This window comes from Urocitellus parryii, chromosome 7 (genome assembly GCF_045843805.1).
Source record: "Urocitellus parryii isolate mUroPar1 chromosome 7, mUroPar1.hap1, whole genome shotgun sequence".
NCBI lineage: Eukaryota > Metazoa > Chordata > Mammalia > Rodentia > Sciuridae > Urocitellus > Urocitellus parryii.
In genome coordinates, this window is record NC_135537.1 from 129,706,692 (window position 1) to 129,722,533 (window position 15,842).

The window sequence follows — 15,842 nt, forward strand, 5'->3', positions numbered from 1 at the left end:
AAAAAAAAAAATCAGGGGAGGAATCTAGGAATGTTCAGTAGTACAGTACTTGCCTAGTATACCTAAGACCATGGGTTCCATCCCAGGCATGTAGCATGGCAAGAAACAAAAAGATGTCTGGTTGCTGAATTGGGTTTAAACATGGAATTTCTCCTTCTACAGGAAACCTTAGGGAAGCAAGGAACTCTTTCCAACAGCAGGAGAGAAGCACTGAAATGGTCCAGTCTTGATCTGGAGAGATGAGCATACACACACGCCCACTCCCTACAGCCTGGCAAATAGCCTAGGGGTTGGCCTCCAGCTTCTTGACTCAGACACTGCCTTGTACCCCAGGCTCAGGTGGAAAGAGTGTCCCCCATGCACTCTAAGGGGTTATGAAGTAAGGGTGAGATACCTGTCTCTGACTTCTTTGATAAGGAAAGGAAGTTGGGGAGCAGGGGGTCCTTCACTTGATGCCTCCTCTGCAGAGAGAAGCTGAGAAAGGCAAAATCTGGAAAAGTCTGTGGCTTGGGGGCAAAGAACCATTACAAACCTCCAAACTAGGGGCTGGGGATATAGCTCAGCAGCAGATCACTTGTCTAGCATGTACAAAGGTTTTGATTTAATCCCAGAACAAAAACCAATGACAAAAATCCACCTCCATTACCCCAGGCAGGTGGTGTCTTCTCACCCTACCAGCTAGAGAGACTCACTTTCCTTCTGCATCCAGTGGTTTTTAGCTCCCATCTCTACCCCAAACCCAAGGTCACACCCTGCTGAGTCCTCCTGTAGCCTCAGGGCCATTTTCCTCAGTCTGGATTGCAGTAAGCACCTTTTCTGCAGCCTACCATCCACCCACATACACTTGTCTGTTACAGATTTTTTTTTTTTTAACATATAAAAAGGTAATAAAACCTGGTACTTAAAAAAAAAAATTCAACTCCAACCTCTCCCTGGAAACCCAGCCACCTGTCTAGGCTCTCCAGAAGAGAAAGGGAGATGGGTGTCCTTATCCTCCCTCTCCCATATCCAGAGCCAGTCCTGAGGTCTGTGCCCCTGATCTCCGCCCCTCCAGCCATGCATTTGTATCAGTTCTTAACAAAATTTGCAAAAACAAGAGTAAATAAAGAGAGTTCTGAAACATACATAGAGGGAAAGGGAAATGGGGAGTTTGGCTGGGACAGTCTCAGTGTTTACAAGATTAAAAGAGTTCTGTAGATGGTGATGATGGTTGTAAAATGCCACTTGATGCCACTGAGGTGTACACCTGAAAATGGTTGAGATGAGCTGGTTATGGTGGTGCAGGCCTGTAATCCACTTACTTTGTAGGCTGAGGCAGGACAATCACAAATCTGAGACTGGCCTGGGCAACTTAATGAGACTCTCTCAAAATTAAAAGTAAAAGGGGCTGGGAATATAGCTCAGTGGTAGAATATCCCTGGGTTCAATCCCCAGTACCAGGAAAGAAGGAGAGAGAGAGAGACAGACAGAGTAGGGGGGGGAGGTGCAGGCTAAGATGGTAAAATTTTTTTATATATTTATTTTTTTAGTTTTGGGTGGACACAGTATCTTTATTTGTTTTATGTGATGCTGAGGATCGAACCCAATGCCTCCATGGGCTCTACCACTGAGCCACAACCCCAGCCCCTAAGATGGTAAATTTTATGTTGCATTTATGTTATTTTTTATTTTTATTTTTTAATTTTATTTTTTATTATTTATTTATTTTTTTAAGAGAGAGAGAGAGAATTTCAATATTTATTTTTCAGTTATCGGCGGACACAACATCTTTGTATGTGGTGCTGAGGATCAAACCTGGGCCGCACGCATGCCAGGCGAGCACGCTACCGCTTGAGCCACATCCCCAGCTCCCTTTTTTTTTTTTTTAACCACCTGCATTACTGGGGATTAAACCCAGGTCCTTGTGCATGCTAGCTATACCGCTGAACTACCTTCCCCAACACTTTTCATTTATTTTATTTTTTAACTAAATGTGATACACTGAACCACATCCCCAGCCCCTTTTAAATACTTTTATTTTGAGACAAAGTCTTGCCAAGTTGCTGAGGCTGATTCAATCTGCAATCCTCCTGCCTCAACTTTCCGAGTAGCTGAGATTACGGGCAGTTGCTACCACATCCAGCTCCTTTCTCACTATTTATATTCAGCTGTCTTGGACTTACATGTCAAGACCTATGCATGAAGTTAATATTTTCAGCACTTTCCATATATAGCACTGTACTACACATTTTGTCTATCTGATTTCATCAAATAGGAACCCTAAGGATAGGATAACATCTCCATCTTGTAGGTGGGAAAACTGAGAGTTAATGAAATTTATTTATTTGTCCAGCTTCACACATCTAAAACTCACTTCTTTGATGATCCTTGATAGAACTAGCAACCAGGTTCCCTGGTGTTTCATATAATTCTGTGTAATACATTTTACATGTCAATCTCCCAAGACCCCAGTTATCTAGGGCCAGTACCAAGTCTTATTCATCTTTAGAGTCCCTCTGAACTACCTAACACAGTGCTTGGCATACTGTCAGCAGCCAATAAATGTTAGTTGAAAGAAAGAAAGAAAGAAAGGATAGGGGCAGACCCAGAGGAAGGGAAGGAGAGAGACAGAGGCAGGGAATAGGGTGGAGCGAGTGGGTAGGCCAGGCCTGGAGATTGCAGGGTGTGCTGCCAAGCTCAGGAAAGTTTTTTTTTTGAGGGGTGTAGAAAAGGCAGGGGATGTGGGGCAGGCATAGTAGGTGCCCTTGGTGCGGGCTTGGCAAAGTCAATGTCAAAGCAAAGTCAGTATTAATGAAAGAGTGCAGACAGCTCTGGACGGTAATCAGGAATCTTGGAATCTAGGGCAGCCTGCAAAAAGAGAAGTTGGGGGCACAGTGTCCTGGAGAGGGCAGGGTGGAAGAAGAAAAAAAAAAAAGTTGGCCCTGGGAATTTCCGGGGACAAAAGATTAGGAAGCTGACCACAGAATAATCTCTTTGGTGGGTGTCCAGGTGTACCTGGGCTCTTCAAACTCCTCCCTGCTGCCTCACACTGGAGGCCTCTATAGGACAATTGCTTTTCATTATTCAGGTCTCTGCTCAAGTGATACCACTTCAGAGAGGCCTTCCCTGACCTCCTGACCACTTCCCTTCTCCCTATATTATATTACAGATTTTTTTTTTCCAGTACTTGGGATCAGACTCAGGGACACTCAACCACTGAGCCACATCCCCAGCCCTTTGTGTATTTTATTTAGAGACAGAGACTCACTGAGTTGCTTACCCCCTTGCTTTTGCTGAGGCTGGCTTTGAATTTGCAATCCTCCTGCCTCAGCTTCCGGAGCAGCTGGGATTATAGGCGTATGCCATCATGCCTGGCTATATTACAGATTTTATTCCCTTAAGAGCTCTACTTGTCTGAAATGATGCTGCCTATATATTTGTTTTCTTATTTATGGGCTGCTTGTTTCCCTCATAACAGCAGGGATTGTATATGCCTTTTTAACCAATGCATCCTTGGTGTCTACAACAGTGATGGGCAATTGTAGGTGCTCAGTAAGTAGCAGTTGAAGGGTTATGCCCAGTTGGCCTAGGCTGACCCTGAACATTGACTAGGGACCAGAATTTAATGTGGACTCCCTTGGCATTCTGAGAACCTCTTACAAACACTGCTGGGTGGGAGCAGGCAGCTGTAGACCCCAGGAAGGTCTAAAAGGTTAGGATTTAGAGGGTTACAAAGCCAGATTTAGGATTTTTCTGTTTTGCATACAAGAGTCTCTACAGAAGTCTCCTTGCCCTGGCTGATATCTGCAAAAGGCCACAGGAGGTCCAATGAATGACACCCTTTTGCCTGGCTTCCTAGTAGGAAGATCTTTGTAAGAAACTGGGAGGCTGCGACACTGGGATTCCCACCGGGGTCTGAAGATATGGGAAATGGTTTAACAGTTCCTGAGAGGGCACTGAAGGCTGAGGCAGGAGGATCACAAGTTCTAGGCCAGCTTCAGCAAAACTTAATGACGCCCTGTCTCAAAATAAAAAATAAAAAAAAAAAAGGACTGAGGATGTGGCTCAGTGGTAAAGCGCCCCTGGGTTCAATCTCCAGTACCAAAAATAAAATAAGAGTTCATGAAAGAAATGAGAATTAAAAGGTGCAGACTGAAGGCTGGAGTACTGGGGCTCCCAAGGATTCCAAAGAGGATTGAAGATTAGAAGCTGGGGGCCACCAGGATTCTCCAGAGGTCTAAGGAATGAGGCCTGGAACCCATATACTTGAGGACAGAGATCTTCCTGAATCTGACTGCGCTTTCTAACTGGGACCAGTACAAGTCAGTTCTTATTTAATGGAATAGAGATGAATTGGTCTGGGAACACAGCAAGGACAAAGACTTAGAGAGCTGAGGTCACTCTCTCTCTGCCACCCTTCTCTCTCTCTTTTTTTTTCTTCTTTCTTTCTACTATTCTCCCACTGCTACCACCACCCCACCCTCCCTAGGGATGGAACCCAGGTTGCTGCACATGCTGCGAGTATTCTAACCACAGAGCTACGTATCCTGTCCCCCCTCCCTTTTTATTTCTCTCTTCTTCTACCCCTTTTCTTAGAACCCCTGCTCCATCTCTCTCTGACCCTCTCACGCCCCCTGCTGCTCTTTCCCTGGGCAGCAATGGCAAGTCCAAAGACCAGAATGATGGTAACAAGAAAATTCCAATCTGATCTCTGAGGAAGGAAAATGGATTGTCAGAGGGAGTAGATGTGGAGGGAAAGGCTGGGTTCCTAGTTTCCAGAAAGTGACTTGTGTCTGTGTGTGCACGCCTGTGGGTGCCGTTGCTGGGATCTCAGCCTTGGTCACCACTTCTTCAGGGAAGCCCCCTCGACTCCCAGACTAGGTTAGAACCCCCTAGTCTCTATACTTCCACAACCTTTTTTTTCTTATTATTGTTGGAGTTTGATTTTAAGCTTTCCACATGCTAGGTAAGCACCCTACCGCTCAGCTACATTCCCAGCCTCTTTTTAAAATTTTTTTGAGACAAGATCTCACTAAGTTGCTGGCCTCAAACTTAAGAACCTCCTGCTTCAGCCTCCTAAGTAGCTGGGATTATAGGTGGGCACCACCACACCAGGTACTTTTACAACTTTCTGACTGCTTTTTTATGGCATTTATCAGTTTCCAATCATTCACTTATTTGTTAGCATTTGAAGCCTCCCTTTACCATAGGACTGTTGGGTACCGTGAGGGTGGGAACCAGGACTGTTTTTGTCAGTATATCTCAATGCTTGACACAGTGTTTGGTCCCTTGCCTGTACACAGTGTTTGTTGAATAAATGAGCATATCACATTCATAGGGGGTTTAATGAGCGTTATCAGTGCCATTGCTTGGGATCTGGGGGCAGCTGTGAGTCCAGATGTCCTGGCTTCTGCTCAGGGCCCTGTCCATGTCCAGTTTCTGTCCTTGTGCCCAAAGGCCATCCAAGCAAAAGGAAGCAGAAGAGTCCTCTCCTAGAGGGAGGTGGCATAGAGGTGGCATTAGAGCATTAGGGTGCCTTGAATCCTGAAACTCCTTACTTTTCAGTTCTCTAACTGGAATTTCCAAAAGTACTTCCTCCCACCGCCCCCTTATCTTTTTTTTTTCTTTTTCTTTTCAGTGATGGGGATCAAACCCATGGTCTAGTATACGCTAGGCGAGCTTTGTACCACTAAACTGTATCCCCAGCCCTATCCCCTCTTCCCCCCTCCTTTATTTTTATGTCAGAGTAACAGGCATGATTTTATAAGAAGGGATAGAAAAGGGGAGAAGGAGACACTGTCAAGGGAGAGAGAGTGGGTCCTCTCAGAGAAGAGAAGGACTCCCCTCTTTTTTGTGGTCTTTTCTTCTTCTGTCCCAGAGTTCCCTTGAGACACTGAGGAACTTGAACATCTCACTTACCTGGTAAAGCTCCTAGGAAGAGCCTTCCCTGAGGTTGGGTCCAAAGGTTGAGGAGGGGGCCAAGGCTCAAAGGAGGCAGAACAAGGACCTCTGTCTTCTGCCCCTGGCTCAAAACCACTCCCGACATACTCAGCTTCAACTGAAGAGGGATTCCCAAAACCAGGGGCAGAGCCAGCCCTGGCCCTGCCCCAGAAGACAGCACTATTTTCTGCAGTGTGAGAGACAGGGACAGGAGTAAGGGAGGAAAGAATGGGTTATACCTATTCTTTGTGGCCCCACTCTAGCTGCCTTAATTCAGTCTTTAAACCACACTTCCACCTACCAACTGTTCTTCTCACCACTTACATCCTGCCCCAATTTTCCTGGTTTGACTTTCTATAACCCCCCCACCCCTTAATATAAGCTAAAACTGTTTTTTTTTTTTTGTTTTTTTGTTTTTTAATATTTTTTTGAGAGAGAACCTTTTTCTAATATTTATTTTTTTTAGTTATCGGCGGACACAACATCTTTGTTGGTATGTGGTGCTGAGGATCAAACCCGCATGCCAGGCGAGCACGCTATCTCTTGAGCCACATCCCCAGCCCCTAAGCTAAAACTGTTTGCTTGCTGTAGGCAACTTTAAGATATATCCCTGGCTCCCCACCCCTATCCTTAAACTTGCCTAATATTGAAAATCTGGAGCTCCTCATTGCTCTCAGGATTTACTGAATACAGGCAGCACCCCCCACCCTCCCCCTTTACTTGATCTTGGAGATGAAGACTGAGCCAAGAAGGGGTCTCTGGTTCCCCAAGGGCAAGGAGATGGCCTGAGCCTGCCGCCAGCTTAAATTCCAAGTCCAGAGAGAAGGCCAAGGGCTCTATGTGAGGCTGAGGAATGTCTGCAGGGAGAAAAGATCATCCTGTGACCTCAAGGCTGGGGTTTCACGGAGAGAAGAGCCTAGTGTTAGAGGGAGACAGAGGAAGACAGAGCTGGCCATGGAGGGAAAAACAGTCTCCAAGAAGTCTACCTTGGAGAATGAATTCTGCATGGGTCCCCGGAGGGAAGAACAGCCCAGGTTGTAACTCCACATCACAACTTCTGAAGGTCGTGGAGGGAAAGGATGAGGACTGGGCTTGTTGGCCTAGCCAGGTATCCCGGCGCAAGCAGCCATCCAGTGCAGGGACAAGCTGGAGTGGGTGCAGAAGAGGAATAATGTTGGGCCGTTGAAATCAGGGTATGTGAGCCTCAGTCCCAGCCTCTCCCCACTCAATTTATTTCCCTTCGAAACACAAACATTTGGCTTCCCCCACACAACTCTTATCCCATCTTCTTTCCCTAAAGTTTGGATTTCTATTTCCACAGCTTAGTCTTGGTTCCTACCCCTGTGATTTAGTTACCGGCAACCGAAGGTTAGAGGTGGGGAAGAGCAGCCCTCCCAGTGCAATCCTCATGATGGACTGAGGTTTGCTGTCCAGGGGCCCAGAGACCTGTCTCAGGCGCAGTATCTCTTCCCCATTCACCCACAGCAGTACTGAGTCCCCTTCGATCTTCACTTTCACCTGCAAAAGGAGGTGAGAAGTAGACACAGAGGCCCCTGTGGTCTGTAACTTCCCCTTTCCTCTGAGACAACCTAGTATGGTTGAAAGAATGTGCACTTGAAGACACAGCTGGCATCCCTAGCTCACTCAGGTCTTCTCACTTATATATTGTCTAAGCTTTGGAATTTCCATTTGCAAAAAACAGAGATAAGAGTAGCTACATCATGGAGGTTTTGTGTAGATTTGATGAGATACCAATGACAAAGGATGCCAATAATTTGGTTCTGTTTTTGTTCTTTATACCAGCCCAAGACACCCCTCCCTGAAGGAAAAGAGTTAGCTTACCTGGTGCCATTTCCCATCATCCAGGCGAGGTCCAGCACCTACTGTAAGCTGGGCCAAGGAATTGAGCAGTTGGATTTCAGGTTTGCCATCCCGAAGCCCCAGCATGAACCAATCATCCTTAGCATTAGTATCCCCATGAAAAATCACTCCCTCTGGATCCCAGGTTCGAAATTCAAAGGAAGAGGAGGTTCTGATAGGATGAAGAAGGAAAGACTGCATATGGGTGTGTCCTTTGAGGTGGAAGAGGTGGAGTTCAGGGAGACAGAAAAAGGGAAACATGGAAAGGTGGAGACAGGGTAGGGTCAAGGGGCTGGATCCAGAGGATAGGTGAACCCCATACTTGTTGATCTTGCTGAGGTCAAAGGTCATTACAGCTACAGGCTCTTGTCCTAGGCCACTGCTGAGGTGCCTAGCAGGAGGGTCCTGGGCCCTCTGTTAGAAAAAGAAGATAAAACAAGTTGGGTGAAGGACACATCAGAGATGGCAAGAAAGACATTGCTATAGGACCAGAAGAGAAAAGAACAGAGCCAAAGTGCAGTTCATTTAAATACACACACAGCTGAGGACCCTGTCCCACTTCTGCACCTGGGTAGGAAGAAGGTGTTCCAGAGTCCATCCCTGGTGAGTGTGAGATGGCAGCAGCAGCGGCAGCAAAAGTAGCAGCAGCAGCAGATGTGAGGTGACCAGTGGGCCTCTGCTCTCCATAGTCAGCAGCAATCCACTCTGTGACTCAGACAACTCTGAGAAGAATGTGTGGGGGAGGCAGCCTTGCACATGGGTGGTGGAGGGTTAAAGGTTACCCGGGGGGAAGAAGGGGGGCAGGAAACTGGGACACTGACCCTGCGGCCCCTCTGAAGGTAACTGGGGTGAGGGACAGAGTCCCTCCATTACCATCCCCCACAGCAGAGGACAAGTTTATGAGCTGAGAGAAGACATTCCATGACCCTGACCTAGCATTCTATCTACTTGCAGAGGGTACTTGGCAGATCTGAGGTCTGCAAAGGATCCTGCCCTGCTCAATTAGCATCAGGGCTAGAGATGAGACATGGAATCTCAATTATCTGGCTGAATGATCTTAGGAAAGTCACCTCACCTTTGTGCTTCAGTGTCGTTGTCTGTCAAATGAAGGAAATAATAATTTCTTTATGGGATTGCTGTGCATGAGGGTTCACTGAGATAATGCAGGCACAGTGTCTGAACTCCTCCCTAAGTTTTCCCAGGCCTCTAGACACTTGTCTCACAAGGAACTATTGTCTTTGTGTGTGATTTAGTGGATACTAAGAAATAACCTGGCCCCACTCCTAAAGATATCCCTTATCCGTTGATTACAGGGCCCAACAGTCTACCAGAGGAAAATCATCACCCTCTCCCTGACCCATTTTAAAATACAAATGTCCCTGAGAGAAGAAACACTTTGAGCCACGCAACAGCCGTAGAAAATAGGGGTGGGGGCATAGTTCCCTGGTAAAGCACTTGCCTAGAAGCCCTGGGTCTGATCCTCAGCACTGAAACAACAGAAATAAAAACAAAACGGTAGGATACAGCTTTAACAGATGAGGGGCTTGGGGATTCACCCAGGGTTCGGGTGGATCTGAAATGGATGGGTGAGTGAAGGAAAGCTGAAGTAGATAATCACTGCACACTTCAATTAAAGGAGCACAGGGTGACTTCTAAGGCGAGGGTATCTCTGATGGACATTTGGACTGGAAGCTTTGATCCCTGACCTGGGCCCAGTCACCAGACCTTGCTTTCGGAGGCGGGGTTGGGGGCGGGGCTTAGCCTATTTTGCAATCTGATTGGCTGTTCGGCTCGGCTCTTCGGGCAAATTTAGTGGTTACGCTGGCGGTGAGGACCAACTCACTTGCTCTCGCGTTCTCTCCGCTCTTCTGGAAGTACTAGAACCCGGGCAGGGAAGCCGGGACACCTCCGCTACTCCTCTCTCCCGGCTTTTTGTGACCCGAGCTTGTATGCTCTTTGCTCGGCCCTGCCGAACACGAGTGGGGGTCGTTGTCCTTGGTCCAGACGGTGGGGGTCCGGATGGCTTCCGTGCGGATCCGAGAGGCCAAGGAGGGAGACTGTGGAGACATCCTGAGGCTGATTCGGGTGAAGGCTGGGGGGCGGGAAAGCAGGGGGTCAGAGCGGCGAGGCCTGAGCTCGGGAGTGGGAAGTGGGCGTGGGGGAGGGGCAGGCCTTGGGATCTAGCTCTGGGAGCATCCGGGCCCTCCTACTCTAATCTTGCTTCGGTCCCGCACCGCAGGAACTGGCTGAGTACGAGAAACTCTCGGATCAGGTGAAGATCAGTGAAGAAGGTGGGGGCTCAGCAACCGTGCCCTGTGGGGGGCTGGGGAGGAAGTGAGGGATATGTTTCCTGGGCAGCAGCTCCTAATTGGGCATACACACAAGGCCCTCTTTCTCCCTCTTTTCACATTTCCCAATCTCTGCAGCCCTGAGAGCAGATGGCTTTGGAGAGAATCCTCTCTATCACTGTTTGGTAGCAGAGATTCTTCCAGTACCTGGGGAATTACAGGGTAAGAGCACTTATCCAGTCGGCCTCAGTCCTCTCCGCTGTTCTTTCCAGAGGCCTTACCCCTCTTTTCTTTCTCTCTTAGAACCCTGTGTGGTGGGTTACGGGCTCTACTACTTCATCTACAGCACATGGAAGGGACGCAGCATTTATCTGGAAGACATCTATGTGATGCCAGAATATCGGGGTACTGGCCAGGGGCTGAGACCAGGGTGGATACAGAGCAGACCACAGACCCACCACCATCCCCTTCTCCCCTCGTCTGAGCCTAATGCTTTTTCTGATCTCCTTTAACTCAAACAATTGTTCTTTTTGTCTTTCTCCTTTTAACAGGTCAGGGGATTGGTTCCAAAATAATCAAGACGGTGGCTAAGGTGAGAAGGGTGAGAGCTACAAGCTAGGTCTGAAAAAGCAAGGATGTATGAGGGTGAATTGAATGAGTGGGTGAGAGTCTTCAACTTTTTGGCCTCAGAACAGTGAGGAAATGTCTTCTCCACAGGTGGCCCTGGATCAAGGTTGCTCCCAGTTCCGCCTGGCAGTTCTGGACTGGAACAAGACGGCCATGGATTTGTACAAGGCCCTAGGAGCCCAAGATCTGACTGAAGCAGAGGGCTGGCACTCCTTCTGCTTTAAAGGAGAGGCAATGAGGGAGTTGGCAGGAAGGTGATGCCATCGCTTGGGGATCTCTCTATTGGAGTTTCTGTCTCCATCCACTCAAGCACTTCTCAGAGACCATTTCCACAGGGACCCAGAGGCCTCCCTGAGAAAAGAGGGTTATGGATGCAGATGCCCAGAGTACAGAAAGAGCAGAATTGAGGGAGAGGCCTTGTTGAGGGTGAAAAATAAATGAGAATTACTGTGTCCTGGTGTGGTATTGGGTAGAAGAGTTGATAGGGTGGCAGAATCTTCAGTCACTTCAATAATTTCTTTTCCTCCCTGTGGAGTACTGGCGATTGATCCCATGGGTGCTCTATGACTGAGCTACCATCTCAACCCTTTTTGAGACAGTTTCCCTAAGTTGCCAAAGCTGACTTTAAATCTGTGATCCTCCTGCCTCAGCCTCTCTCTCAAGTAGCTAGGATTACAGGTATGCAGCATTGTGCTTGGACAAGATTCTTCTATGTTCTGATTAGGGGATGTTGTTCTGATAGTGGCTGGAATAGCCAGGAAGCAAGAGGTGAAAGAGGGGCCAAGTTGTCTTTGATCTTCCCGGGGCCAGTTTTGGCTCCAGCTTGTGGGATATAGAGAAAAGAGAGGCTTGGCACATCAAGCTTCTCTGTTTAGAATCCAAAGGCCTCAAATGTCTGGACAGAGCTATGTCAGATCCAAAACTAAGGCAGGCCCACCACTCAACAGAGGCAGCAGACTGCCCCCTGGTGTCAGTATTTCAAGGGGCACTGAGAAGAACCCTTTGCCTCAGATTTAATAAATCAGCTCAGCTTGCTGGGAGCATTGGCATCATACTAGGGATACTGAGGCAGGAAAATAGCTTGAGCCCAGGAGTTTAGGAGCATCCTAACCCTGTTAAAAAGTTACCTAGTGTTTTGTTTTTAGCACTGGGAAATGAACCAAGGCCTTGCATATACCAGGCAAACACTACCACTGAACTACATCCCCAGCTTTTTTTTTTTTTAAAGATAGAGTCTGAGCCAAGTGGAGTGGCATATGCCTGGAATCCCAGTGGCTCAGGAGGCTGAGGCAGGAGGATCGAAGATTCACAGCCAGCCTCAGCAATTTAGTTGAGGCTTTAATCAACTTAGTAAGACCCTGTTTCAAAACAAAAAATTTTTCAAAATTGCTGGGGATGGGTCTCAGGGATTCAGTGCTTTGGGGTTCAATTCCTGGTACCAAAAAAAAAAAAAAAAAAGGTCACAGGTTGGCTTGGGGTGTAGCTCAGTGACAGAGTGCTTGCTTGGCATATTCAAGGTCTTGGGTTCAATCATAACACCAAGAAAGAAAAAAAAATCACAAAGTCCTTATTTTCAGCATGGTTTGCCTTAAAAAAGAGAAAAATTAAGTTAAAAAATTAAACCTTTAAGACCAGGGGAAACAAGGAGGGAAAGAAGTTCATTTCTTATTTTTTTTCTTTCTTTTTTTGTGGGACCAGTGATCAAACCCATAGCCTTGCACATGCTCAGCAGTTGCTTTACCTCTAACTCTCATTCCCCAGTTTCATACTATTTTATTATGCAAGTTATGCAGATTTGTTGTAAAAAAAACAAACAAACCAAACTTATATATAAAAATAGAAGCCAAACATGGTGGTGCACGCCCATAATCCCAGCAGCTTGCAAGACCGAGGCAAAAGGATTGGAAGTTCAAAGCCAGCCTCAGCAAAAAAGCCAAGTGCTAAACAATTCAGTGAGACCCTGTCATTAAATAAAGTACAAAATAGGGCTGGAGATGTGGCTTGGTCGAATTCCCCTGAGTTCAATCCCTGGTACCCCCACATAAAAAAAAAAAATAGAGGAGGTGAGGGTGTGGTAAAGTGTCCTAGGTTCCATTTCCAGCATCAAAAAATAAGTAAAATAAAAATAGAAGTCATAAACTTACTTACACAATTGAGATTAACCCTTTGGTATTGATTATCCAGCCTTTAGAACACATAGAATACATACATGTATAGTTAAGAGTAGGACTTATGGGATCATACTTTTTTTTGGTGGGTGGGGATTGAACTTAGGGGCACTTAACCACTGAGCCACATCCGCACCCCTATTTTGTGTTTTTATTTATTTAATTTTTTTTTTTTTTTAGAGAGAGAGAGAATTTTAATATCTATTTTTTTAGTGGACACAACATCTTTTGTTTGTATGTGGTGCTGAGGATCGAACCCGGGCCACACGCATGCCAGGTGAGCTCCATACCGCTTAAGCCACATCCCCAGCCCCTTTTGTGTTTTTATTTAGAGACAGGGTCTCACTGAATTGCTTAGCGCCTTGCTGTTGCTGAGGCTGGCTTTGAACTTGCAATCCTCCTGCCTCAGCCTCCTGAGTCAATGGGATTACAGGTGTGCACCACTGTGACCGACTGGGATCATACTTTTGTAGCCTGTTTTTTAATTTAACTGTATGTCAGAAACATGTTTCCAGGCTGTATAGTGTATATCTGTCATCACTTTTGATGGTGGTATATTGTTCCTTTTGTGCATGAGCCATTGGTTAAATTGTCATATCAGTGGGAAGAAAATTCAGACACTGAGGCAGGTAACATAAACGTGTAGATTGTAGGAATCAGTATCTATGGGAGTTTAGAGAATTGAAAACCCATCTAAAAATTCAAATTATAGGGTCAGGGTGTAGCTCAGTGGGAGAGTGCATGCTTAGTATGTGCAATGCCCTGGATTCAATACTCTACACCAAAAAAAAAAGAAGAAGAAAAAAGAAAATCAAATTATTGAAAATACATAATTCAGCCAAATGAAACACTTGTTTCTGGCTCTGATACTATAGAGGAAATAAACAAACCTAACTCAAGTTTCTTGCATACTTTGATTCAACAATCAACATTAGGCTTCTGTGACTTCAAAAGGTATATAGATGTTTCCTCATGAATGGGCAAGAAAGCAACTCTGCAGAAGACGGTTGTCTTCTAATTCTATTTATTTTGGTACTGGGGATTGAACCCAGGGGCACTTCAGCATTGAGCTATTGAGCTGCATTCCTAAATTCCTGAGACTGGCCTGGATCTTGGGATCCTCCTTTTTCAACCTCCCAAAGTGCTGGAATTATAGGCCTGTACCACATCGCCCTGCTGATTTAATTGTTTTGCCACTGTCTGCCATGAGTGTCAGACGCCACAGATTGAGGGCTCAGTCCCCAAGAGTGCTCCTCCCTCACTTCAGGTGCCAGTGTCAAGCCCCAAGTTGTTTTACCAGTGCTTCTGATCCATTGGCTATCAATCAGATTCCTACAAATCTCTCCTCAGGTTCTATCTATTTGCTAGAGGGCTCACAGAATTCAGGAAAACATTCACCAGTTTATTATTAAGGAAATTACCACAAAGGATACAGATGGGGTCATGCATGAGGTGAGGTATAGGAGCAGGCTCAGAGCTTCCCTGCCTTGTCCAAGTGGGCCACCCTCCAAGACACACCAGGTGTTAAGCTATCTGGAAGCTCTCAAGCCTGTCCTGTGGAGTTTTTCCTGCATGATTGAATAAGCCATTGACCACACTGGAGATCAACTTAACCTTCAGCACCCCCCCCACACACACCAGAAGTTGAGGGATGGGGCTTAAAGACCCAATCTTCTAGTCTGATCTTGGTCTTTCTGGTGACCATCCCCCCTACCTGAAGCTACCTTGAGAGCTGCCAGTCATTCGTTGACTCATTTGTATAAAGGCATCAATTGGAGATTAGAGGGATTTAAGGAGTTGAATGTCAGGAAACAGAGACATAGACCAAATAAATATTTTACAACTGGCCCTAGATACCAGTTTCCTGCAGGTGGATGATCTTGACCAAGAGATAGTGAAGCTGGTAAAGCCATTTATTAGCGGGAGACAGAAAAATTCAATTTTATGCCCTTGGTTTATCTCAGTCTGGCAAGGATTACTCCCCCACCCTGCGGGAATTAAACCCAGGGGAGCTTTACTACTCAGCTACATCCCTGCCTTATTTATCTATCTATCTATCTATCTATCTATTTATTTATTTATTTATTTATTTATTTATTATATTTTGGTACAGGGGGTTGAACCCAGGAGTGCTTAACCACTGAGCCACATCCCCAGCCCTTTGTTGTTGTTTTTCGAGAGGATCTCACTAAATTGTTGAGCATGGCTTTGAACTTGCGATCCTCCTGCCTCAGCCTCCGGAGGGGTTGGTATTACCAGCAGCGCCCCGCTCGGCTGCATTTGCTTTTCGGTATGGCTTATGAAATTATTCTTTAACTCTTCATTATATTAAAATCTTCTCAAGCCAAGATCAATGGCTCTTTCTTCCCCCTGTGGTGCTGGGGAGTGAACCCTAGACCTTGAGCATGCTGAACAAGCACTGTAGCACTGAGATACATCCCCTGGTTAAGAATCCTGACTTTTGCAGAGAGTTATAGATACTTCAGACAGTCAACACATGCGCGCAGCAGGCAAAGCCTAGCGCGTGCGCACCAGGCTCTCGGCGTTTCGGCTCCTCCTTTTTTTTCTTTGGAGCGTGCGCACAAAGAAAGACAAAGGTGGAGAAAGTGACCAAGCAGTCATTCAAGCGCATGCCCATCCCAAACTTGCCCGAGCCCCTGGGGCTCACTATGGTGAAGTGGGTGTGGCCATCCGGGCGGCGGAACTCCAATCCGAAGGAGTGAACTTGGTTCCTCCCTCCCCATGATTGGTTTGCACTTAGTGTTGTGGGGCGGGGAAAGGAAGAGAGGCGGGCGGTGGAGTGATGGGGAGGCGAATAAAGAGAGTGCATCTTGTTCTGCGCAAGCGCAAGGAAGCGACCAGGAGGGGGCGTGAGAGAGTGGAGGGGAATGTGGAAGCCCTGATGCGCTGGCGAGCGCGAGTGGGGTCGCCAGCTTTGACGCCTGCGCTGTGGTCCTAGAGCCCAGCGCGCGGCGGGCGG

General features: G+C 46.7%; 2 protein-coding genes across 4 annotated transcripts; one reads left to right on the forward strand and one right to left on the reverse strand.

Moving 5' to 3' along the window:
• Positions 1–5,322: 5,322 nt before the first annotated feature.
• On the reverse strand, positions 5,323–8,466 carry Shbg (sex hormone binding globulin). 3 transcript variants are annotated; one of them, XM_026390650.1, is made up of 8 exons: positions 8,347–8,466; positions 8,102–8,193; positions 7,762–7,951; positions 7,276–7,437; positions 6,906–7,005; positions 6,640–6,776; positions 5,899–6,106; positions 5,323–5,471 (listed from the first exon to the last, which is right to left on the reverse strand). In XM_026390650.1, the coding sequence occupies exons 1-8, from the start codon at positions 8,464–8,466 to the stop codon at positions 5,323–5,325; spliced, it is 1,158 nt and encodes a 385-aa protein (XP_026246435.1). The 3 variants fall into 3 exon arrangements, with proteins under 3 accessions (XP_026246435.1, XP_026246434.1, XP_026246436.1); XM_026390649.1 differs by having other exon boundaries at positions 6,906–7,065; XM_026390651.1 differs by lacking the exons at positions 5,899–6,106; positions 6,640–6,776 and having other exon boundaries at positions 6,906–7,065.
• Positions 8,467–9,599: 1,133 nt separating this feature from the next.
• Positions 9,600–11,146, forward strand: Sat2 (spermidine/spermine N1-acetyltransferase family member 2). The gene is made up of 6 exons (XM_026390556.2): positions 9,600–9,864; positions 10,019–10,070; positions 10,206–10,289; positions 10,371–10,472; positions 10,619–10,659; positions 10,785–11,146. The coding sequence occupies exons 1-6, from the start codon at positions 9,799–9,801 to the stop codon at positions 10,950–10,952; spliced, it is 513 nt and encodes a 170-aa protein (XP_026246341.1). The 5' UTR covers positions 9,600–9,798; the 3' UTR covers positions 10,953–11,146.
• Positions 11,147–15,842: the final 4,696 nt, after the last annotated feature.